The 27,258-nt window shown below is 34.5% G+C and overlaps 1 protein-coding gene across 1 annotated transcript; it reads right to left on the bottom strand.

Annotated features, from left to right (window-relative positions):
- Positions 1-6,797: 6,797 nt before the first annotated feature.
- On the bottom strand, positions 6,798-11,570 carry LOC120074408. Its single transcript, XM_039027529.1, has 5 exons — positions 10,423-11,570; positions 9,626-10,048; positions 9,152-9,535; positions 8,988-9,035; positions 6,798-8,683 (listed from the first exon to the last, which is right to left on the bottom strand). Exons 1-5 carry the CDS (start codon positions 10,991-10,993, stop codon positions 7,209-7,211), a joined length of 2,901 nt encoding a protein of 966 aa, XP_038883457.1. The 5' UTR covers positions 10,994-11,570; the 3' UTR covers positions 6,798-7,208.
- Between the last annotated feature and the right edge of the window lie 15,688 nt (positions 11,571-27,258).

Raw genomic sequence — 27,258 nt, forward strand, 5'->3', positions numbered from 1 at the left:
ATAAAGGAAACAAAGGAGGACAAAAATTTCCAAATTAATAAAAGAGAAGAGTATGTGAAAGGTGTTCACCTTACAACTCTCAAATATGTTGTGTCTCTAAAGAATGTGAGAATGTGAAATCAACGGCTACTTTGCTCTTATGTCTAATTTTTTAATGAACTTTTTTATGGCATACTTCCAGAAAATAAATATGAAAAGAGACATACAAAGAAAAGAGTAAAGAGAAAGGAAATCAGTGAAAATGATAGATAGAAAGCAAAATGAGAAAAAAAAAAAAAAAAACAAAACTTAATATAGCCACAACCTTCTAAATCAAACTCTCACATATGTACTAGTTTTATAGTCACAAGACATTTTTGGAAGCAAAATCTAACAATAACAGTAACCACAATAACTCAGGTGATATATACCTCCCCCCCTACAATCCAAAACTAGGAATGAAAAATTCATTTATTAAGATGTCAAATGTATAACCAATGCTACAAAAAGAGAGAACACAAATCCTCATATTACAATTAAATCAAAGTTCACAAAATAGAGTTACAAATGTGGAATATGTTAGAAACTTGAGACTACAAAAACATTTAACCTTCACTAAAAAGAAACACAATATGCTAAACATAGTATATGAGATGAGAAAAGTCAAAAAAGAAAATTTGTATATGAACATAATTATGGATAATGAGATTCATAAATGATATTAATCAAACCCACGCAATACAACATACAAGTAAGTCTTGGAAGTCACTAACAAGCAAGAAATGACTTTATTTTGCTTTTACAAATTCGAGTTACAAATAGACTTAACATCGTCTTAAGTGACACAAAGCTCAAATCAATAAAAATACATGTAATTAATAAATTAATCAAGATTCCAATATACCATTAATTTTAATGTTCAAATCATGAAAGAGTTCAAGTCATATGATCAAGAACAAAACTAAAATCAAAACTCACTCAAAAGGTGTTAGTGGCAGGAAATCCTCAAGAGCTATCTCACATATATAGAATCATCAAGAGTTATCTCACAACATTCAAAAGAAAAAGAAATAATACAAAATCCCCAAAAAAGGAAGAAGTAATTGAAATTCACCTTTGGTAATTCCGATAAGAAATGAGAGCTCACATTCTTTCGTTTGGAGAGCTCTAAAGAATGAAAAATTGAAGAGAAAAAGTCGAATAAGATGGAGATTTCAACGTCGAGGAGAATCTGCGAGGAGAAGTCGAAGTTGAGTGCAAACAGTCAAGAAGTCGATTGATGAGAATCTGAGCGAGAAGAACTCGATGTCGATCGAGGAGAGTTTGAGCGAGGAGAACTTGATGGAAGTCGATCGAGGAGAGTCTGAGCAAGGAGAACTCGATGAAAGTCGATCGAGGAGAGTCTGAGTGAGGAGAACTCGATGTCAATCGAGAAGAGTCTGAGCAAGGAGAACTCAATCGAGGAGAGTCTGAGCGAGGAGAACTCGATCGAGGAGAGTCTGAGTGAGGAGAACTCGATCGAGGAGAGTTTGAGTAAAAAGAACTCGATGTCTGAGCGAGGAGACCTTGATCGAAGTCCATTGAGGAGAGTCTGAGTAAGAAGAACTCTAAATAAATCGAGAAGAGTCTTAGCGAGGAGAACTCGAAGTCGATCGTGGAGAGTCTAGGTGAGGAGAAGTCGAAGTTGATCGAGGAGAGAGTCTGCACGAGGAGAAGTTGATGTCGAATAGGATTTCGAACGAAGGCAAAAAGACAAAGTTGATTGAGAGGGAAAAAGGGATTTCTAGCGAATTTTCCATACAGATTTTGAACGCGCCTTTTTTTCATTTTTATTCCCGCTTTTCTTCCAATTTTCATAGTTATTTTATTAAATGGCTCTCTATAAAAAGTTATTAAATGTAATATTTGTTGTAGTGATTCGTGCCTCTTCTATTTTGATCTCTCAGCCTATTAAAGATTCGAAAGTAAATGAAAATGATGACTCTGTTTCTACTGATGATAATGTCGTGTTGGGGTTGATGCCCTAAAGTCTCGTGTCCTATAGTTTGTAAACAGTTTGTACGAACGCTTGTGTTGATAATATATGATATTTTACTTCACATCTTGTTTTTTTGCTCAATTGCATGTTTTATTTGCTTTACCACAAACCAATAAACATAAAATCTCTGATTATCTGTATGTGACTCATGCATGTATGTGATGACATACAATTGGATCATGTCTTGAGTAATAACCAAAATGGTCTATAGTTATGGATATAGAAGGGAAACCTTATCCTGATAATGCTACGGATGCGACCCGCTTTGTGGAATAGTCATAAGGGTTGTGACTTGTCACAGATGGTCTGATCCTAATTATTAGTGTTAGGGACATGCGAGCGGGGGGCATCCTATACAAAGAGTTTGTATAAGACCTGACCACGAAGTGTTAACGTCTCATTATATAACACCGTTCGTGACAGAGACTTCATTTCACTAGGATGACCATAGGTAACATGACCTCAATCTTGAGTGAGTTGCGAACTCTTGCCATTGAGGGCGGTCCTTTGATTTGTATGGGTGCAAGTGGCTAGGTCGCCGATTTAAACCTACCATTTTGGGGATTCGTCTGATTTGGAAGCTGGGAACTCAGCTACACAAGATGAAATTCACTCCTTCCCCGAGGCAGGGGTAAGTAAATAGATAGCTCCCTTAAAGACTGATTCCGGGACTTGAACGGTGTGGCACCACATACCTTCTCTTGGCCCGAGAGGTGTTCACACATAGTTGGACTATGTTGTATTGTTCATTAGAGGAATCAGTGGTACTTAAGGAGTGAGATGTAACTATAGGGGCAAAACGGTAATTTGACCCAGCATACTTACGAGCATTTGTGAAGGGTCATCGTACTCATGATTGGTTATATCCGATGGACACAGAAATATATATGTGGTAAGAAGAATTCAACTGTTGGTCTTTAGTGAAATGTCTGACAGTTAATGGATGGTGGATCTCATGGTTAAAGAGTTTAGTCAGCTAGTCACGAACCGTTGGAGGTTCATGCCACAGGTCCATTAGGTCCCCTGGGTAGCTTGGATAAAGTCGAGAATCAGTGTTTGGGTTAATTTCAAATGTTCAAATTGACAAGAGAAAGTTCGATTATATATGATATAATTGGACTAGTTAATTATATATGATATAATTGGATAAATTTATGAGATACATTATTTTAGAGGAAATTAGATATAAATATGATTTATATCAAGTAGAGGAGAAATTACTATAGTAGATATGTGATATCAAACTATAAATTAAAAAATAATATGATTATATTTATTAATATTTTAATTGATTAATTATATGATATTATCCCCCAAAAAAAAAAAAATCACGTTCAGACGTGCTTTAGTGGGAACTGCGTCGGTTATTGTAACCGATGAATTAAAATGAAATTTGTTTTTTTGAATTGTTAGTCTAGAAAAGGATTGTAGGCGCACGTTGGTGTGAAAAGTAATCGATCGCTTAAAATCGAGAACCTATACGTTAGTCGCTTAACACCTAAACAATCGTCTACCTAGCGCCTAAACGATCGCATACTAAGTCCTAAACGATCGGTTAGCTTACCTAAATGATCGTATAGTGTGTCGTGTTTGCTAAACGATCGCCTTCTGTTTTCTAAATGATCGTTCAGTAAAATCTACACGATCGTGTATTTTTTCCTAAACGATAAGCATCTTGCCATACGATAGCTTCTTATTCCCTCCCACTTGCTTATCGCCTACACGATTTGTTCTTCCTCCTACCTCTACCAAATTCACCAAATACCACGCTTTGGGTTCTCACTCCAAAGTTTGAAGACCGTCTTCAACTAGTATGAGAACTCTTTCCCTTGTTTTTTCTTGTTTAAAGCATGTCGTTAATTATTGTTTGTTTGCATAACTGTGCGTTTGAATGTATCTGCTGTATTTCGGTCACTGTGAAATTGGAGAAATCTGAACGCGCTCATGGAACTCTTAGTTAAGGGATCCTTCATGTTGAGTATAACGATGCCATCCCTACTAATAATGTTATTGGTGCTCCCTCTCTCACTGGAGAAACTGCCTCTCAAAACTCTAACACTGATGCTAGTCAGCATGTGTTTAACAAATAGATTTCCTTTGATTCTTCTGATGATCATGTTGTGCTTGCTGAACTGGGAAACCATAAAAACAAGAAAACGGTCACATTGTCACAGAACCCTGGTCCCTCATGCAGAACTCACTCGATACTTCCTCTTTCCTCAGAGAAACCTTCTGATTATGTATCTAGTGTTCACTCACACTCATCTTCTGATACAGTAAATGTTATTATGGCCTTTAAAAGAGTGACTACCAAAACTGGTCTAAGAAAGATTCTTCCAAATGTCCCTTCGATTCCCATTGATGAACTTTTCTTCCACTGTGAAAAGAATGTTTGCAATGGGAAGTATGTTGTTCGAAGAAGAAATGCGAATGAACAGACTGTCTCTGACAAGACTCGGTTCTGTTTGGTCATCATGGAGCTTATTAATCAAGCGGATTATTGAAGACGATTACTTAGATTGAGCCATTAGCTTATTCATGAGTTTTCCGTTAATCTTCCAAATTTGTTTGATGATCTGAATAGTACTGAATACATAAAAGTGCATGTTAGAGGTGTCTCCTTCAATATATCTCCTAAAGCTATCGATGAATTTCCTTATTGTGATGATAGTCTTACTCTTGGTGGTCCACATCCTTCAACTGAATCCTTGGTGTCTGAGATAACTGGAGGAAACTACACTGCTTGACCTTCATCTGGTCAATTGTTTGTTGTCGCATTGAATGTAAAATATGTTATTCTTTATAAAATGGGTATAGCAAATTGGTGACCCTCCATACATGGTTATGGGGTGTCTCCACCTCTTGTCAGCTTGCTTTATCAAATTGGAACCAGTTCTCAGTTTAATTTTGGTGTTTTTGTCTACAATCAAATGTTACAACATGTTGAATCCTTCACTATCAAACTACCTATTTGCTTCTCACGTCTTCTACGTAGTATTATGCTTACTCAGTGTCCCACCATTCTTACTTTATCCAATGCTCTTGGTCTTTTTCTCAAGTGTATCAACTTAAGCTACAAATTCTTTCAAGGCTACCATGTGCCTAACATTATGCATAACATTCGTCCACCCAAGTCTATGACATACCGATGCCTGATGAGCTTCATGCTCTTGAAGGTGGTTTCTTGATTCCCACTGATCTTGGAACTCGCATTTTACAAGTGCTGACCTCTAAATCATAGACCTTGAGTGGCATAATTTGATCGCTTACTGATCGTCGGGCGACTGTGGATACTTTGATTCAATTGTTGAGTTTATCTTTGCCTCCGGATGAAGCTCTTTATACTTCACTCATCCTTCATCTCTGCCTGTTTAATTTTCCTCTTATGGCAATCAAGGGGGAGTGCTGTTATGCGGGGTTGGTTTGTGTGTTAGTGTACTGTTGGTTTTGTTGTACGGGTTTGGTTTGGTTTGTTTGGTTGATGTTGTTGGTTGGTTTGCAATTTTTTTGTGTTATTGGTTGGTCTGCAAATTTTTGTTTGGCTGTTTACTATTAGTCCAACATGAATACATAGCCAAATAATTAAAGCTGCTACTCTAGTTTTTCTTAAAGGTAATTGATATCAAGGTTCACATTCCTATCTCTACATTTTGTTGTACTAGAAGGAAAAGAAAGATCCTCTTATGGTTAATACATACATACATTATACGATGTATTTGGTAACATTTCTTTATGATTTCTTTTCATATTAATGTTACTAATTCTAAAAATTGATGCTCCTAAATTATATTTTACTTTTTGTCATAAAAAACTTTAAAATTGTTAAATATAGCATAGGTTGTTAGATAAAATTCCATGGTAAGATTGATATTAACTATAAGATGACTATTGTCCTACGTATGCCCTAAGTGGGATCTCTTCAATTTTAGAAATACTGGGTGCAAATTATTTTTGGTATCTTGGGAATCATAACCTAGTCTCTTAATATACTAATTCATTAGAGCTTCTATTAAACCCTAATTAACTAGGAATGAACTTCTTGTCCATTAAGTACATAATTAATAATCTAAGGTCTTGATTAAATAGATCACATAATAGAACTCAAACTAATAAAACAACTCAATATGATAAAGTACCAACCAACATACATAGTTCATACTTTAATTATTCGTGTTAAAATAAACACGACTAACCTAGATATCATAAATATACATTACAGTTTTCTTGTATTACGGATTAAATTATGTGTTCTCGTTTATATTTATTTAGCAGTTATCCATCATGTGTTCTCGTTTATATTTATTTAGCAGTTATCCATCAAAATGAAAAAGTTTAAAAAAAAAAAAAACGTTGTTTAACTTAAATTATTCATAAAATTAAATAATTCAAAAAATGCAAAACCAGTAAAAATTATCATCAAGCATATTCCTATTATTATTTTTCTGAAGACAAAATATATTACTAAATCTTATTTGTTATAAGATATAATAAGAAACAAAAATGGTTGTCACTAAAAGTAGATTGGATTTATTTTTCTAAATAGATTAGAAAGAGAAATGAGTAATAAAAAAGTATGTATCTACAAGTATTATGAAAACCCTAGGGTCAGATTTTACGTCAAATCAAAGTATTAACCCAAACAAAATATACTAAGCAAAGTAATTAATTTAAACCTAATTGACCATAATCTAATGCTCGTTAAATCCTCAGAATTTAAATAAAATGGATTCATTCAAAAGAAATTCCAGGTCCAACGTTTGCATTAGAAGCATTAGTTTATTTAAGGAGAAAAAAAAAAAAACTGGAAATTAGGAATAGTGTAAATTGATGAAATGCACACTCATCGATAGAACGAAGATATAGGGAGCGATGTGATCTAAAAAAGCGTGAAAAAATAAAATTAATAAAAAAAAAATACTGTTGAACTTACACATCAGTCCTGAAAATTGGCTGATTTGATCTGATTAAACTAAACGGGAAGGATCAGAAACAGCCGCCATTTTTCGAAGCTTGAGCTGAAAGACCTGAATTACTAGAAACCCACTTCCTCTTTCAGTCACCTTTTTCGTTTCTTAAAAAAATTTTAAGGTAAAAATTTTTAGATTCTCTCAACAAACAAACCCATCAAAATCCAACGACAAAAAAGTAAAAACGTTTCGATCTTTAATAACTTTAACACACACCTACTCAGTCACATCAAACCACCTCCTCCACCGGCTGCTCCGGTTGTAGTTGACAGCGACGACTGCAGCTGCAGCAGGTGGTGGTAACAGTCGGCGGCGGTTGGCCGGTGCTCTGGATTCTGATCCATACACCGATTTTGAAGCTCCATTAACATCTTTGGAATCCCAATTAACCCACAAGTTTTTATCAAAAATCCCACTCCCCACATATCCACTTTCACCCCATGCAAACCCCTTTCCATCTCCGGCGCGTGTCTTTCACTCGCCGCCGCGTACGGGTATATCTGCGGTGCTCCTACCGCCTCTTCAAACCCACATAAAATCCATTCTCCCTTTACCCTTCTTGTTTCATCTTCTTCTTCATTAATTTCCTCATCTTGAATATCGCTTCTTTTCTTCATCACCTTGTCCCAACAAATATCTCTATGCATGAAACACAAATCATGTAATGCCACAAGCGCTTTGGTCACATTCTTTAATGCTTCAATTAATTGTTCATAGCTTGTTGGTCTCAATTTGCAAACCCTTGGCTTGAAAACCAATGCTAAATCTTTCTCTAATGATCCAATTATATACTCCGAATGTGGGATTCTTTGATCCAAGAAATCATAAATCTCTTTCACTGCCGTCCATTTTCTTCTACAAGAGAAAATTTTAGTGACTAAATTTGGTGTCATTTCCATTATAACACCATTTCCCATATCAGTTCTCTCAAAATCACTTGAAATTCCCAATTTCTGGCATTGCTCAGCCAACAAAGATAGAATTCCACCAATTCTATGACATGGGACTAAAGCCTTGAGTCTTTCACTAGGCGATGATAAATCTAATGAATATAAATCAGTTCGAATGATTCTATAATCTTGGCCACGACTTAAAGCACAAAATGTTACCAAATACCCTATTGCATAGTATCCCAATACATAAGGAATCTCTAAATAACTCCAAAGAAGCTTATCCACTAGAGAGTTAGAAGGGTTGAGACCATTATCTTTGATTTGATCGGTTTCTTCACCTCTCCATAAACAAAAATTTCTGATGAAACCCGTTACATTTGGCCATTCATCTTGCAAATTATCTGTGGTGGTGGAAGATGGGGAATAATTATTGGGTTTACGAATTATTTGCATTTCCATGCAACAAAACTCGGAAACAAGGCGGTTGATGCAATCATCCCAAAGGCTTATGAATGAGTCTCGACTTGAAGGGAGGCTAATACAAGGGTTGGTGCGTATGATAGGGCATATCATCTCGTTAATGAAAGATTTGCAATCTAACATTTCGGTTGTGGTTGTAAACATCACCTCTTTCCCTTGTGGTAAGTAAGCGTATACGTCTTTTCTAACGGGAAATCGATGCTCCTCCGATGGTGGGTCTTGTATGTGCCATGAGAGCTCCGTTAAGCTCGGAAGAGATGTTGGTGGGATTCGTAGACACCCGACATAGTATTCGGTTGGATCCTCATAATCCCATGAAGTATTTGCTGCATAAAAACCAAATTAGCATCCTAAAATTAGCCACATTCAACAACTATCTCTAATCAAAACTAGAACGAAACAAATTAACTCATCCTTAGTCGGTATTTAGAGCATAGCCTATCGACTTTAAGACCAACATAGCATAATTGTTGTATGTTAAGCACTTAGAAAGTCATTCCATACAGGTTCCAAGACTATGAAGTCATGGTCGTAAATTCTTATCTATGTCTTGTGATGATTTGTAAGCCCTTCATAAGAGGAATCTATATTCAAATTATGGAATTAAATAACTGAATTTAGAGGACTTACATCTTGAAGGCTCATTGGAGTGAGGAAGAGGGAGTCTATGAGGAGGAGCTGACAATTGAAAAGGATAAGGCAATGTGTTAGATCAATAAGATATGGAATCAAAGATGATTTGAAAGAGTAGAAAATAAAAAGAGAATAAAAATATTTATGATGATGCAAACTACCAGTGGAAGTGTAAAAAGGAGAAGCAGTAGAAGGGGATTTTCTTCTGCCAAACACTTTGATTTGCTGTCCTGAAACGAATCTATCAACAGAATAGCCTTTAAGAGGACCATGGTCATAAGATTCCATTGTGCAAGCAACCATTGATTCGTCAAAAAAAGTTAGCTCTTCTGCATTTAGAAACCCACATCCTTCAACTCTAATCCTCCCTCCTGATCTAACCTCTTCACCTACTCCTTCTTCACCCCACAAACTCACTGATTCCTCCCATACCATCCGGACTTTCCCAATTCGTCGAATCTCCTTCGAACCATATGAATGACAACTCGGATTGCCACTTGCATCAACCGAAGCATAATCAACCCCAAATACTTGTTTCGCTCGACCTACATATCCAAAAGTATAAATAAAAGATTAAAATTAAAAGTTATATGCTCGAACTCCTATAATGTCATTTAGTTAATTAAATCACTTACTCGAGAGAGGGAGGTGATGATCTCGAAAAGGAGGGGGAGGGGGGAGGTATGTAGTTAAAGGAAGAAGTGGGGTTGGTTTGTTTCTCATTTTGGAGCCCATGAATTGAGATAGCTCTTCAAAAACTTGTTCATCAAAAGAGGCAGGAAGTCTATGAAGTTTCCTCTCATAAGGTGAAAGACGAAAGTAACTTTTACCAACTAATTGCTCTCTCTCTCCTCCTCTTTCCCATTCATAAACCTTCCTAAATTCACCCAACATGTTATCCCATTTTGTTCCTGCCGTTTTAGCATCTCTATTAACCCCATGTTTTTGGAGATACTCGGCCACCTCCCTATCTTTATCCGCCCTTGTTTTTCCACTTCCTCTTCCTCCTTGACCTCCTCCTACAATCCCACCACCAATTTCATCTGATGATCCACCACCTGCATAATACAACAAAATAAACACCTATAAATCAACAATAATAATCAAAACACTTCAAATGCACAAAATCATTTCATGGGGTTTAATAAAAACAAGTTTTATGACGGACCCATGTGTTGGATCTTCAGAATAATTAAAAAAGTTTGAAACTTTAGATGAAATGAGAGAAATTTATACAAAAGGATAATTATCAAACACTTCAAAATTACAAGATCATTTGATGGGTTTTAATAAAATCATGTTTTATGACAGACCCATGTGTTGGATCTCAAGTATAATTAAAATGTTTGAAACTTCAGATGAAATGAGAGAAATTTATTTAAGAAAAAAAAAAAAAAAGGAACCTAATTTAACAGTAGTTGATTTGTGCCACCTTGATATTGGACTCTCCAAGCCCTAGCTAACCACAACATCTCATTAGGTTTCCAAACTGGGCTAACATACTTTCCCTTTCTGTATTGTGGCTGATTTTGAGATTCCCCTTCTCCTTTACTCCTCGCCGGCAGTGGTGAATGAGAAGGAGATGATGTTGTATCGGAAGACGACGCAGCGGCGATAGTGGAAGTGCCAGCCGGACGCTGCGACGGAGATGGGCTAGAGTCACTCCCAACGACGGGTATCGACGGTTGAGAGGTGGTCGGAGATGGGAGAAGCTTCCATTGGCCAGCCGTGTACCGGGTCCGCTTTGGATTCACAGCCTCAAACGGCGTCGTATTTGGAGTTGTAGTGGGAAGATAGAGTGGTGTTGAGATAAAAGGAGTAGCAACGATGAGAGAGGAATCATGATGTTGGTGGTGGTGATGGTGGTGGTGGCGGCGATGGAGGTGGTGGTGGTGGCGGCCACCGCCGTGAGGCCTTGTTTCTAAAGAATCATCAAGTGGGTCTTTAGGAGAAGAGGAATCATAGTCTTGTTGCTGTGGAGTCGTCTCACCCTTTTCACCCATAATAATAAGCAAGAAAAAGAAAAAAAGAAAAAAAAAAAAAAAAAGGAATGTTGAAGTTATGGGCCCAAAGGGAAAAAGAGTAAGAGACCAAAGTGTTTAAAGAAGAACAAGAGGCAGCACCATTGGAATTGAAGGGAGAAGAGAAGAGTTGTTATTAGTTAAAAATAAAACATAAAAATGGGATTGAATCATTTTTCTTCTTGTAGCTGTCTTGGGGTTTGCAGTCGCCTATTTTTGCTATATTACGGCCAAGTCGTAGAAATCCATTATTAAAGTGCTGAGAAGAGGAGGGGGGCACCAATAGGCATGCTAAGTAAAAACATGTAATAAGTAATAACTCACAACTAAATCAAACCAAACAATAATAATAAATGCAATATTAAAAAAAAAAAGTGAAAGAAAAGGAGGTTGTTATCTGCATCTGCGGGGGAGCTGGCATGGATGATAAGACCAGTCATAAGTAATAAAACAGACTTTAATTTTACTAATGAATTGTTAAGAAATAAAACAATGTGAGCAAAATTAAGAGACAACTATGTGATGTATATTTGAAAATTTGTGTTTGTTTTTTAAAGAAATATGAAATACGAAATACAAATTAAAAAAAAATAACAATTATATTGTGGCAATTTCATCGAACAAAGGAGAGAAAAGATAAAGAAATAGGGTGAGTTGTAAGTTTATTTATTTTGTAGTTTGTTAAGAGTTAAAAGAGAGATGAGAAGGTAGAATCAGCGTAGAGTGAGGGAGTGAGTGGAGACTCGAAAAGAAATAGAGAGAGAGAGAGAGCCAGAGAGAGAAATGTGTGTTTCTTTTGTTAATATATTTGTGGGAGGTGGCTAACTAAGATGTGGACTGTTCGAATCGATGGCCTCTGCTCCAATGACTTGCTCTTGGCACTTTATGGCCACGTCTTGGCATATTTCAGTCACTATCAAACACACCTTCCCTTCTCCCTCTCTCTTTCTTTCTCTTGCCAATACACACTTCACAAAATCATACTACATTATTCAATATTTATTCATAATCTTACTCGTCTAAACAAATTCTCATATTTGTTACTAAAAGATGTCTGTAGTATTCAACATGTGAAGATAATTATCTTTATTATATGCCGTCTTTTGGGTGATTAAAAAAGCAAATGACGAAGGTTTATATTCAAAATAGACAATATTAATAGATATGAATTTTATTGTACTTATCTATAAAATATATATAAAAAATAATTAATGGTTTGTCATTAATATGAATATAATATAAATAATTGGCATTTTCACTTGTTTAAAAAGCCTAAAATATTTATTTATTAATTTAATTACTTTTTTATATTTTCTTTACAAGTATCTTTTAATATCGATATTCCCATCAATATTTTCATAACATTGACACTCGATATTTATGTTGGCATCACATTTTAAATCTTGATTATTCACGACTTTGGCATTATTTTAAACCTTCTTCTTATTCACTTTCAAGAGTAATGTAGATGTTTATTTGGTGAGTACGTTTTATATCACATGCTAGGATGGACAAAAACAAAATAGCTTTGTTTCAAAATTATTCGTACGAATATGATAAATTTTGAAATTCTAACATAAATTTTATCTATCATACATCTTGTAAATAAGAGATGATTTTTTAAGTTGTCTTGCAAAGATAATCTTGTTTTTTTCTTTTTCCTCCCTTTTTAGTTTAGTATCATGCAAATTTGAATGAGATTCAATTCAACCCTCACTCAAATTAGAGTGGAAATTGTTTAGAGTACAAAAATTGAAATAAAATTAAAAAAAATCAAAATAGCTAAAGATGAGAGACGAATAGATTATAAATGATTATAAATGATGGTAATTAACTTCCATTGGTACGAGTTTTTTTAAGTAAAATAAAAAGCAAAAAAAAAAAAAAAAACCATCAAGGGCATGTATGACTAAACCGAACAATTCTATATTATTGTGGAGATATGTGGAGGATTCGTTATCCTTGACAATTTATCATAAGAGCAATGGTCTTGACCTAGTTGTGTGTTGAACAAATTTTAAGATTTTGAATAAAGAGAATTAGTGAGTGTTAGGAGTGCAAACAAAGTTCCACGTCGATTAGGAAGTGGTCATGAGTATATAAGTGTGGATAGTTATCTTCATTGATATGAAACATTTTGGGTGGTTTTAAAAGCAGAGTCATAAATATTTATGTCCGAAGTGAACAATATAATATCATTGCGAAAATAAATTGGATGTTCTATTGTCCTTATCAATAAATCTATCTGAGAACTAGCTAGAGTGTGATATCGTACCATTGTAAGGATATGTAGTTAATTTGTTATCTTAATAAAATCTTTGACTTAGACTCGACTACAAATGACGGATGCATCCCCAACTAGCAAGGAGATTATTTGTCTAAAACACAGTTTATCATAGTTTACTCGCAATATTATCATTATTACTAGTTCTCTCAAGAACAAATAGTAACGACTTTGTCTTTTACTTTTATTATTGTTATTTGGCATCTTCTTAAAGTCCCATGGATAAATTAAAAAGACCCCTCTTTCTATATTGAAAAAATAGCTCCTCTATTTTGCAATTAAAGGCATCTACATTTGTAGCTAGCAATATCTTCCAAACTTCCTTGAAAACATACGCTAACTTTTATGCTGGCATTTCTGTGACACATGAACACATTTCCACATACCTCTAGGTTGTGATCAACCTCATGTTTCCCAAAGGGTAATAATTTTATTTATTGAGCAATCAAGGAAGCAATAAATTTTCATAAATTCATATTTTTACTTTTTATACAATAAAAGATTTCAATAATAAAAGTTTAGAGGTGAAAACTATAGTGAAAATATCCAAATTTAAACTTATATACACACTTCAATTTAAAATCATGAATTACCTTTTTCCTTTTTTTTTGCTACGTCTCTCCTTGAACTTGATTGACCATAAGAGGTATCTTCTTTATTACTTGACAGGGAGAGATTACAAAGATGTTAAGAAAAGAAAAAAAAAAGAAACTTTCTCAATTCACCTGCTTTCCTTAAATTATTTATTATCGTTAGAAGTGTGATGAAAAGCTCTAATAAAAAAATACAATGGACTTACTAGAAGAGACAACACTTAATTAGTAGAATAAGACATTTTATTTGAAGTCAAACTTAGGTAGATTTAGGTACAAATTGATGAAGGGTACGAAATTAGCCTATTTGTTCTAACAAAGTGCAAAGGAACAAATCTCACATAAGAGAGTGGAAGCCAACTGTGAATGATATCCTTAATAATGAATAAAAATCCCTACAAGAATAGTACCATTTCTAACCTCACTTCACTTGGCCCTCATGAGTTTACGAATACTAGGAACTTAGGCTTTGCTGTTTCAACTACCTTTGTATGTGTCAATTTGCCCCATTTCTTGCTTTCTAGCATATGTCAATGCATATATTGTCTTTCAATTATGTTAACCCATTATATGTTATATGCTTTACCTCCCACACCCTCTTCTTCTTTCCATGGTCAACCATTTCCATTATACTGACTTTCTTAACAAGTTGCTGTCTATATTGCACACGGTCAATTTATAGTCAATTTTTAGCTTAGGCATAGGTCAATGTTTCAAGTTGTATTATTATATAGATGACTTCAATAAAAGATGTGTGATCTGTTTAGAATGACTCTCGAAATGACACGTTTGTATGGTCTTGGTAGTTGGTATCATAAGGGGACTTCAAAATGTAAGTATCCACAACATCCTTTCACCACTTGTTAGTGCTATTGTCAATTATAATTGACACAATTGACATCTTGATTCAATCTTTTACCTAAAGCATTTCTTTTTTTCTTTTTCTTTTTTTTTTTTTCAATTATAACGTATCTTGGAAAGGAGAAGGATTAATTATGAATTTAGGATGGAAGTTCAGATTTTTCAAGGTACGTAAAATGGTAAATTAGAAGAATGAGATAATTGTTGAAAAAGATTAGGCAAAAAGGGTATATTTCAAACTATGAAAAATAGGGTATTTTTATTGTCTTTTAGTAAAATGCGTTGGTTCAAAAAATACACTTATCTTGACAATTGTGCCACATTCAAAAATCATTTAAAGAAAGAATGGAAGGTTGATTGGGAGTTTAAAATTTAAGGGCTCGGTTTATATAAATATTAAAGACTCTGCGGCTACATCACATGCTCTACCATCTAATGCACTCAACCACACAGAATTTATGTAAATTAAATAAATATCCATTAAATTTAAATTCCCAGTCAATCTTCCATTACCTTTTTAAATGCCTTTTCAACGTGACAAATTTCCAAATGCGTTTTTTTTTTTAACAAATGCATTCTATTAAAAGACAAAAAAAAAAAAAAAGGTCTTATTTTGCTAAATAGTTTGAAATGTACCCCTTTTATCTAATATTTTGAAAATTTACCTTATTCTTCTAATTAACCCTAAGCAAAACAAAGATTTTGAAGATATATGTTATGAAATTGACAACAAAAAAATATAACAGGTAAATAGTAAAAAAATCGACATAGAGATTTACATGATTTATTAACAGTAGACGGATAAAAGACGAGAGCAATTTTATTATTAGAGAAATATAATATTATAGATTGCAATCATGTCTCTAGAGTTAGAGAATTTATATATGTGCACATTCATTTAAAGCGTCATATAACAGATTTAAGATATTCCATTCCAAGAAGTAAGGAGAAGAAAAAGCAAAACACAAAACTAACCTATAAAGAAAAGTAGAAGAGATTTTAGTATGATGAATTCATAAGTATTGATTGTATAATGCTTTGGTATAATGTGTTGGGCACCATAAGCAAGGACTCTTTTGTCTAGTTTCCTAATGGGTGTTATGGCTACTTTTGAAACAATTCCTCTCGAGATATTGTTTTCAAAGTTTTAGGCCCACAAATCCATGTCCTTCCATAAGGAAAAATAAAGTGCCTTTTCTCTTATACCTTTTCCATTTCATTTTATGGAAAAAAAGGCTAGATATGACTTCCTTGCAACACTACAAAAGCTTTACCTTTAAATCATTTATGCATATCAGAACGGCTAGAAAGGTCTTGTAAGGTAACTCAAGAATATCATGTTTCTATGCTCAAAGCATAATTGTGGAAAAGAATTGTCAATCTTTAATACTCATTTCTCTATCCAACAGTAATGGTGAATGTGTATATGAAATTATTTGCTTCATAAAATATTCTTTTATATTTTTCAAAATTGAACTACTTGAATAGTATTTATTGTAATTTCCACCCCCCTCCCCTCTGATCTGCCGTTAAAGTACAATTATTAATGTATTTGGCCTAGAGACTACATTATTGTGCCTACATATATAACCTTTTCCGGCCTTCTGAATAACATTATATTATAACCTTTAATTCAGTAAGTACAAATAGTGGTAGGTTAAAAAATTACATGAGATTAATATATGGCACTCCTGTTGCACCAATGGTAGCTTAGTAGAGAAGGGTGCTATATAATCAATTCGAATAACTAAAAAAAAAGTCATCGGTGGTTTAATCTTCAATTGTTCAACAAATAAAAGTAACTAACATGAATTGGAATAGATGGACAACTTTTCTTTTTCCCAATTTAGGAGAGAACTAAGAAATTTTCCACCAACGGTGACTTTTGGATGTAGAGATCTTAGCCAAGAAGGTTAAAGCTTGGCTAAAACCACGTGGACACATTTTCATGTCCTAATCAAGATAGACCAATTAAACATGTTGGATGTGGAAAACTCACGCGAGTTTGTCATCGTTGCAGGACTCTTATGAGTTTGTCTATCCGCTCACTTCTTCTGGTCTAATCTCTCTTTTTGATCTAACCTATATGAGAGTTACTTGCACCAGTGTGGTGCCGAACCTACCACACTCCAAGACCTAATTATAGTGAGTGTAGAGTAGCTAAACACATGAAAGTAAGTTCAAGCCTTTCTTTAGAGATTACATATTCTTTTCTTTAGGGGTCGTTGGATGGGGCTATTTATAATGTTCTTCTTCTATACACATGCCTATGGTTTCGTGTAACTCTTACAATGTTAGGGTAGCTTGCGATACTCAAGGCTATAGCGTGCTAGATCGAGTATGAGTTAGTTATATTTTTATTGGTATATATTCATCGACTCAACTGGTCAACCAAAACTTGAAGCTCTATCTTTTTTTTTTGGGATGCGCATTTTCCATATCAACCTACATCTGAGGGGTAGTGTACCCATTGGAAAGAAACTTCACTAATGAAGAAAGTTCAACAATTACACTGTAGTACTTCTGTAAGAAATTCTCTATAGTGACTCACAAATAGCCAACTCCCTAGTTTTAAATTAGGTTTCCCCTAAGTTTGAGATCCCCTCACTTCCATGAATGCTCTTCACATGGCAAGAGTTTGAGATCCCCTAAAACTAGCTTACTTAGGCTCCTCTTAAGTATATTCTCTTCTCAACTTCTCTCAAGTAAGAATGAAAGAAATAATATAACTTAGGTCCACCTAAGTACTAATTGAAAGAATGAAATTCCATAATAGAAGCGTGTGAATGCACGTGCCATTGTTATTCATTTTGAAAACTCGAAAAACAGAGAAAAGATACAACATGTACAAGATAAACATATATACAATATGCTTTTAGGGGAAAGAGAAGAATACCTCTTGAAGACCTTCTTCAATGCAATTCTCCTCCTTTTCATGAATTCACGAACATCGAAACTTCTTTCCAAACTTAAGAGTGAACACGAACCTGTAGCACACACCACCACTCGATTTTCTAGCTATTCTCTAGACAAGGATCAAGGATTGTAGAATCCTTAATTTGGTAGGAAGAGTTCTTGTGAGAGAGTTATTTTTATTATTATTATTATTTTTTTTGTGAGGCAGAAGAATAACTTTTTTTAGTTGAGAGAACCCTTTCTCCTCTCCTGTGACATGTACCAATAAACCAATATCACACACAAAAAAAAAAAGAAAACAAGAAAAAAAAGAAAAAAAAACTCCTCTTTTCATGAGTGAAGATGAAATGGTTGAAGAGGGAGTTATAACTCCCTTCCACACTTCACAAATTTTCCTTAAATTCAAATTTAATTTAAATAATTTATATATTAAATCAAATTTAGTATATATAATTAAATAAATATTAATTAATTAATTAATTATTATATATTTAATTTAATTTGAATCATATTCAAATAACAACATCTCATATAACCTATAGGTTTAATATGAATCTCATTCATATTAATTATAACCTATAATCTAAATATGAATTTCATTTATATTAATTATAACCTATAATATTATAGGAATCCTATTCATATAATTAATATTTGAATCTTATTCAAATATTTATCTATCACATATTATAAAGTATAATTTTGAATCTTATTCAAAATCAACTTTAAATTATAATGTATCTATATACATTATATTAACTTCTCTTATACAATTAATTCCCTTATTTAATTTGAAGAATTCAAATTAATAAAAAAAATAATTGATTATTATTTTATCCTTAGTTAGCTCGCAAGAGGATATTGTGGACCTACAAATTAGAAGCTCCAATGATATGAGATTAATGACTTAAACTCATTAATTAAATTAATCAACATTCATTAACTGCAGATCACTCTACTAAAGACCCATAGTTACACTCTTCGCACTATAGATATATTTTTGCATCCATGGATATAACCAATCAATAGTAAGTTGATCCTTCACATATCACTCGTAACTACAGCTAGATCAAATTATCATTTTACTCCTATAGTTACATCTAATTCCATATGTACAACTAATCCCTCTAATGAACAAACAGTTTATAGTCCAATTATAAACTAATCCCTTTCATGCAAGTGAGAGGGTGAGATCTCTTTGTTCAAAACCCGTAATCAGCCCATAAGAGAGAAATTCATCTATTTACCCTAAAGATGAGAAGTAGTGAATTCTATCTTGTGTAGCCATGTTCCCAGCTCTCTACTCCAAAAAATTTCAAAATGGTAGGCATATTGAGTCGATGAATCTGGTCACTCTCATATATACATATCAAATGATTGCCTTTATAGTCAAAAGTTCATAACTCACTCAAAATTAAAGTTAAGTCACCTATGGTCATCCTATGAAATGATAATCTCCTCAATTAATGGCTTTATAAAGAAAGACTAATCATTTTGTGGTCCGACCTTATACAAACTCTTGGTATAGGATACCTCCACTCTCATGTCTCCACATGAACAATTAGGATCACATCGTCTCTAATATTTTACAACTCTTGTAACAATTACAAGGTGGGTCATATCCGTAGTGTCACTAGGACAAGGCAGCTAACCTTATCCATATACTATAGTCCATTTAGGTTATTACTTAAACTTGATCCGCTTGCATGTCAACCACATATATGTTTAAGTTTCATAAAATAACCTTGGATTTTAGTTTATTTGATTGAGTTAATGCACAAATAAAATCACTCTTTATTTTATAATCAATTCATATAGAGTTTACAAATTACAAGAACCATGAGATTTAGGACACTAATCTTAACAATCTTCAACTTGTCCTGAAGCTAGTGGGGTGTACAATACAAGTAAAGTACACAATACAATAAATTAGGCATACATTATACTCGATAACGTCTCCTATCCCATAGACAGACTTTCTAGATGACCCTCGAATACTTTAGTTGTGAGAGTCTTTGTAAACGGATCAACAACATAGTGCTCTTAAGCAATCTTTGTGATGATCACACCACCTCGTTGCACAATCTCTTGAATCAAGTGATATTTCCTTTTAGTGTGTTTGTCTCTCTTATGACTCATGGGTTCCTTTGAATTTTCCAAAGCACCACTGTTATCAAATAAAATGTAATGGGCAAAGAAATGTTTGGAACGACTTCCAAATTAATCAGGAACTTCCTCAGCCAAACAACATTCTTAGAAGCTTCACAAGTAGCTACATATTCAACTTCCATTGTAGAGTCCACGATGCATCTTTGCTTGATGCTTCACCACACTATAGCTACTCCATTAAGAGTGAACACTGATCGTGATGTAGATTTTCTAGAATCCTTGTTAGTCTAAAAATCAAAGTCCGTATATCCTATAAGGATCAAATATGTAGCCTCATACACAAGCATATATTCCCTTCTCCATAGATACGTGAGGATTGTTTTCACCACTGTCTAGTGATTAAATCCTAGATATCGTTTCCTCTATCTTTTGAGGAGTCTTAGGACATTATTCCTTAGACAATATAATTCCATGTCTGGAAGGTAATAAACCTTTCATTGAATTGTGCATTGAATACCTGACAAACATTTTGATAATATATGATACCTGAGACAAGGCTAGCGTTTTGTACTTACGATCCCTAATGATCTAGATCCCTAGAATAAACTATGCCTCACACAAATATTTCATTTAGAGCTAGGTAGCTAGCCATTTCTTTTCATCCATCAATAAACCTACATCATTCATATTGAGTAGGATATCATCCATATATAACACTAAGAAAACTATTGAACTGTTGATGATCTTCTTGTAGACACAAGGTTCATCAACATTCTAGTCAAAGTCATAAGACTTGATCGCAGTATAAAATCTTATATTCCAAGATTGAGATGCTTGTTTTAATCCATAAATAGATCAATTAAACTTGCAAACCATTTTTTCTTAACCTTGTCTAAAGAATTCTTTTAATTGCTACATATAAATGATCTCTTCAAGATTACCATTAAAAAAGATAGACTTGACATCCATTTTCCATATCCCATAGTCATAATATGTGGCAATGGCCAAGAGAATCCAAATAAACTTAAGCATGGAAACAGGTGAGAAAGTTTCTTTATAGTCTATTTCCTCAATTTGGGTATAACCCTTTACCACTAGTCTAGCCTTAAAGGTTTGCACCTTACCATCTACACCCATTTTCCTTTTGTATATCTATTTGCAACCTATAGGTTTTACCTCATCATATTGATTTATAAGATCCCAAATAGAATTGAAGTATGTGGACTCCAATTCTAGATCTATGGCTTTAACTCATTCATCTTTGTCCACATCATTCATTGCCTAGTTATAGGTCAATGGATCCTCAATATCATCATCTGATATGATAGCTTGGGCTTTTATTAAACCCATATACCGAGTAGCTTGATGTGTAACCCTCCCACTACGCTGAGGCATTCTCAACTCTTAAGATGGATGTACTTGACTAGATGAACCAACATCGACAAATTTTATTGATGTACAAGCCTTTTCAACAACTCTTGTTGAAATTCTAATAGTTTCATAGGAAAGCTCATTTTTTCACTATTTTACTCCGTGGTTTGTGGTCCCTCATGTGGTCTTCTTTCAAAAAGGCAGTATTTGCCGATACAAATACTTTATTCTCTTTAGGATCAAAGAAGTATCCACCTTTCGTTTCGTTGATATAACCTACAAATAAGAACACTTTTGAACGAGGTTCCAACTTCTTTGGATTTATCATTAGCATATGTGTCAGTCATCCTCAAATCTTAAAGTGACATAAACTACCTTTACAGCCTCTCCAAAGTTTAAAAGGTGTTTCAAAGGCACTCTTGGATGGAATGTTATTCAAAATGTAAACTGCAGTTTCTACTCCATATCACCAAAACAAGTCAAGCAGTTGAGCAAAGCTCATCATAGACCTAATTATATCTAACAGAGTTCTGTTTCTCCTTTCTAATATACCATTTTGCTGAGGTGTATCAGGTGCTGAGAGTTGTGACGTTATTTCATGTTCTATCACAGTCTTGGAATCTCAAGTCCATATACTCTCCACATCGATCTGATTGAAGTGTTTTTATCTTTTTACCTAACAAGTTTTCAACTTCAGTCTTATACATCTTGAACTTTCAAGAGCTTCAAACTTATGTTGCATTAGGTAAAAAAAAAACCCATACCTTGAATAATCATCTATAAAATATATGAAATATTTGTACCCCTTTTCTCGCTTTTACATTCATCGAACCACAATCTGAATGTATAAGCTCTAAGGGCTCTTTGGCTCTTAACCTTTTCCATTAAAATGTTGTTTTGTCATCTTGCCATCAAGGCACGTATTTTCTTCTAAGCCATTTAGAAGTCCAATCTTAACCAATCTCTCAATATTATTGGAATTAATGTGATCTAACCTTAGATGCCAAAAGTGGGCATTCTCTTTGGGGGGGGGTGTTTGACAACCAAGGAGAGTTGGATTGAGTTGGTATTTTTTACCAACTCAATATTTGATAACTAACTTTAAATGTTGGTGGGGTTGAGTTGGTAACCAACTCACCCCAACTCACCTCAATTCTCCCCAATTTTCTCTCTATCCAATGTTTTTAATGATTCCACCCATCAGTCTCCATTGGCGATTACTGTTACCACACTCCGGCGACATACTCCGATGACCACCTTCAGGTGGCAAACTCTGATGACAAACTTTGAGCTCCGGCAACCACCTCCGACAACACTCCAGCAACCAATTCCAACAACCACCTTGGTAAAGAAAACTCTGACTTCCACATTCACATGACCAACTTCAACGAACAACTCTAGGCTCCACCAACACCTCTGACGACAACTCTAGAGATTTACTCCAACGACTACCTTCGCACAAGTAACCTCAGTGACATACTCTGCCTACCACCTTCGTGTGCCCAACTTCAACGTCCACTAATAAAAATAAAATGGTGGGTTTAGTTACCCACCATTTTAGCACTCTCACTCTTACCCGTTTTCCCACGTGTTTTCATTACTCTCCCAACTCCCTCAATTACTTGTCGTTCCTCTCTCTCTCATGCTCACTTTACATTTACTCCCCTTCTCTCATCTTTGCTCTTCTTTCACCATCTGGTTCGTTCTCATTTTCTCTCTTCTTTCTATGTTTGGCTCGTATGAGTTTTATTTTCTCTTTTCTTTCTCAACTCCTCCTTTATCTTTTTTGATTTTCTTTCTATGGCTATTTATTTAGATTTAATTATTCTTCTTCTATTTCATTTTTTTCTTAGATCTAAAAAAATAATACATACGACGTCCTATTATTATTTCACTAAACAAAAGTTCAATGATATGTTTTAAACAACGTATCCCTTGATGTTTTTAAATATTAAATAATTCTAATGAAATAGTGGAATTTAAAATTATGGCTCAAGGGTTTTTTTTAAAATTTATTTATTTGTATTTATTTTTTTATTTTTATTAAAAAAAAGATAGTTTATACACTGATGCAACATAATAGTAGAAAAAATAGACATCGATAATTCTAGAATCATTTCACCAGTTTTTGAAAAAAGCTAAATCCATATTCCACAAATTGGTAAAGAAACACTATCTAATAATTGATTTTATGATTTAAATTGTAAGATTTTGGTTTTTTTTTTTTTTTTTTATGATTAACATTTAAGTGTCATCCCTTCTATTTAAAACAATGTCAATAGTTTCATTTAATGACACTAATCCTTTCAGTTCCTTTTAATTTTTATGGTAATTAATGATTAAGTTAGGTTTTTGAATGGAATAACCACTTCTATTTGAGTGTTTAAAAAATTGAATTAAAAAATTTTGTATTATGTATGTGAATACTTTGTAGAGAATTTGTTATATCTTGTGAATGGAAAAAAAATTGAAAGTTTTTTTTTGTTTTTATCTCAGAAAAGTTAGAAAAATATGTGTATAGTTGAAAATTAAAATTAAAAAAAAAAAAGATAATCGATTTCATTTACAAAAACAACACCAGATACCCCAACTCAACTTAAATCAGCTCTGCATCCAAACACAAATAATAATTACCAATTCAACTCAACTCTGCACACCAAACACAAACAATATAACTCTCCAGATAATTTAACTCTCTAGTTAATAATTACCAACTTAACTCAACTCAATTGTCTGCTTTTATCGTGCGTCAAACGCCTCTAGAAGAAACTCTTTGTCTTTTAACTAGTGTTGTCATTCTGAACATTTCAGTATTTAAGACAACCTTTGTAACTAATGAGCTTAATATATAAGTTATGTTCTATTAAAGTAGAACAAATCTCAACCTCATTCTTAAAACTAAATACTTAAGGAAAGAGAATACATATGTTCAATCAAACAAGAAACTAAAATTAACTTCCTCTTAATTTTAGGAACAACGTATATGCCATCTAATAATATATTTTATTTCTTGTTCAAAAATAAATTGAGGCTACTTATGACAACATTAAAAATGACCTCTCTAGTGCCAATTCAAAGAGTCAACTCTCTAACTTCCAACTGCCTCTGGGAACTAATTTCTTGTGAGGAAGAATAAACATGATTAGTAGCCCTTGGATCATGCAGAACCATCATTCTCCACTAAACATGTTTCCAAGACAAGAAAATCACATTTACCATATTTGAAATTCTTCCTTTTATGGAGAATAGTGAGATTAGTTTTAATTCTTTTATCTGAAACTCCATATTTTATCCTACAGGTCGAACTTTTGTGACAAACTAATAACTGGTAGAAATACAAGTTATTACAGTTCAAATAAGTAAAACAATGAGAGAATGCAATAGTAAAATAAGCAATATCATGTCCAAAAGCACTAAACTGAAAGAAATTGTGATCGTAAGGGCCCATCACATAAAAGTAGTTAATTTACTTATGTTGTGCAAGAAAAATGCGATGACACAAGTGAAATTGCGATTGCAAGTCATGTGATCGTATGCGATCATTAGAATTTTTTTAAAAAGGTGGCCGCATAAAGACTGCGCATCAAGGTGATAGCATAATAAATCATGATGGGATGGAAAACTGATGACGATCGAATCCGAATTTAGTTGACAAGCCATTAAAAGCCACACTATAGCAAGTACACTCAACTTTCGGTAACCCTTAATCGGCGCATCAGAGCAGGGAAATTAATGCCGCCCATCATTGCAATCATTAGAAAGAAAGGCTGTTTCACCTTGAGCTCTATAAATACCGAAGGCTACCATTGTAAAAGGGTCAACAAGAGGGAGGGAAACAATTAGCCTGTTCACGTACATACTCATACATCTACAGAGAGGATGGAGACGAAAAAAGAGACGAGAAAGCCGAGAGATCATTCCCGGACAGATCGAGAGACTGCGGGAAAGATAATTGAATGTGGGACAGATGACAGCCATGATGGTGACTCTTCAGCTTGCAGACAGGTCCCTAGTTCACCCTAAAGGAAAGTTGAAGGATATTTTGGTCACAATCGATAAATTCATTCTACCAGCAGACTTCATTATTCTAGATTATGAGGCAGACAAGGATATGCCAATCATATTGGGACAACCATTCTTGTCAACTCGATGTGCTCAAATTGATGTGCACAAAGGAGAGATCACGATGAGCATTAATGGGAAAAAGCTTGGGTTTAACATCATCAAAGCGATGAAGTATCCAGAAGATGAAAACCTATCAGAATCTAACAATGAACATAGTTGCGATGAAGAATTGGAGTCCGATGAAGAAGATGATGCGACAACATCCATAGAAACTTGCCATGTAATCACGGAGATAGTAAACAATGAAGAAAAGTTGAATTTGAATGAAGAGAGAAAAACACAGAAACCTTCCTTAGAACAACCACCTACCTTGGAGCTGAAAACGTTGCCAAGTCATTTGAAATATGTTTTTCTTGGGCAAAATGAAACCTTGCCGATAATAATATCCTCTGCGCTACCAGAAGAATAAAAAAATGCACTACTCAGCATTTTGAAGAAGTATATAAAAGCAATCGGGTGGACGTTAGCAGATATAAGAGAAATTAGCCTAACATATTGCATGCATAGAATTCGACTTGAAGAAAACCAGAAAGGCTCGGTCGAACATCAACGCAGACTGAACCTTGCGATGAAAGAGGTTGTAAAAAAGGAGATCATTAAATGGTTAGACGTCGACATCATATACCCAATCGCCGATAGCACGTGGGTTAGCCCCGTGCAATGCGTTCCCAAAAAGGGCAGAATGACAGTAGTCACGAATGCAAACAACGAGTTAATACCCATGAAGACCGCCACTAGCTGGCGAATTTGTATAGACTACCGAAAGCTCAATGCGGTGACGAAGAAGAACCATTTCCATTTGCCTTTTATTGATCAAATGCTAGATAGACTAGCAGAAAATGACTACTTCTGTTTTCTTGATGGGTATGCGAGCTACAACCAGATAATGATCGCACCAGAAGACCAAGAAAAGACCACATTCACATGCCCAAATGGTACGTTTACTTTTTGTTGCTTGTCGTTCAGATTATGAAATGCGCCGAGCATGTTTCAGAGGTGCATGATGGCAATCTTCTCCGAGTATCTCAAGGACTCAGCGGAAATCTTTATGGACGATTTCTCAATTTATAGGCAAACGTACAAAGTCTATCTGAAAATCTTAGAGAGGATACTAAAAAGATGTGACGAGACCAAGCTAGTGCTGAATTGAAAGGAATTCCATTTCATTGTTAACAAAGGAATTGTGCTCGGGCACAAGGTTTCGAAGGAGGGGCTAGAGGTGGATAAAGCAAAAATTGAGGCCATTGAAAAACTTCCACCTCCAGCAAATGTGAAGGCTGTAAGGAGTTTCATGGGACATGCAGGATTCTACCAACGATTTGTGAAGGACTTCTCTAAGATAGCTCAACCGTTGACTGCGTTGCTAGAGGCTGATAGAACTTTTGACTTTGATTCACAATGCCTCAACGCATTCGAAGTACTGAAGAACACATTAATTACAACGCCTATTTTGATCGCACCCGACTGGACAAAGCCATTCGAGCTAATGTGCGATGCCAACGGTTATTTGATGGGGGTAGTGTTAGCACAAAAGGAAAAGACAATGTTACACGCCATCGCATATGCGAGCAAAACATCGAACTCCACCCAGGCAAACTATACTACCACAGAGAAGGAGCTTCTTGCGGTAATCTTTGTGCTTGAAAAATTTAGACCGTACTTATTGGGATCCAAAGTTATAGTTCACACCGACCTGTCAGCAATAAAATATTTAATGACCAAAAAAGATGCAAAGCCGAGGCTAATCCGATGGGTTATCCTCCTCCAAGAATTTAACATAGAGATAATTGACCGCAAGGGTATGGAGAACCAGGTCGCTGACCACCTATCGAGATTAGAGAATCCAGAAGTAGACCGCATTTAGTCAGAGGTGAACGCATCCTTTCTAGATGAGCAGCTGTTCAGACTTGAAGAATTACCATGGTACACAGATGTTGTCGATTTCCTGTCTGTGAGCAATTTTCGAAAAATTACATAGCCCACAAAAA

The sequence above is a fragment of the Benincasa hispida genome, chromosome 1, assembly GCF_009727055.1.
Source record: "Benincasa hispida cultivar B227 chromosome 1, ASM972705v1, whole genome shotgun sequence".
Lineage (NCBI taxonomy): Eukaryota > Viridiplantae > Streptophyta > Magnoliopsida > Cucurbitales > Cucurbitaceae > Benincasa > Benincasa hispida.

Excerpts from the sequence above, each read along its gene's own strand:
- LOC120074408 (XM_039027529.1), bottom strand. The coding sequence starts at position 10,993 with ATGGGTGAAAAGGGTGAGACGACTCCACAGCAACAAGACTATGATTCC. Across the intron at positions 10,049-10,422 it reads TTGGAGAGTCCAATATCAAG|GTGGTGGATCATCAGATGAA; the intron begins GTGGCACAAATC and ends TGTATTATGCAG. Across the intron at positions 9,536-9,625 it reads TCATCACCTCCCTCTCTCGA|GTCGAGCGAAACAAGTATTT; the intron begins GTAAGTGATTTA and ends TTGGATATGTAG.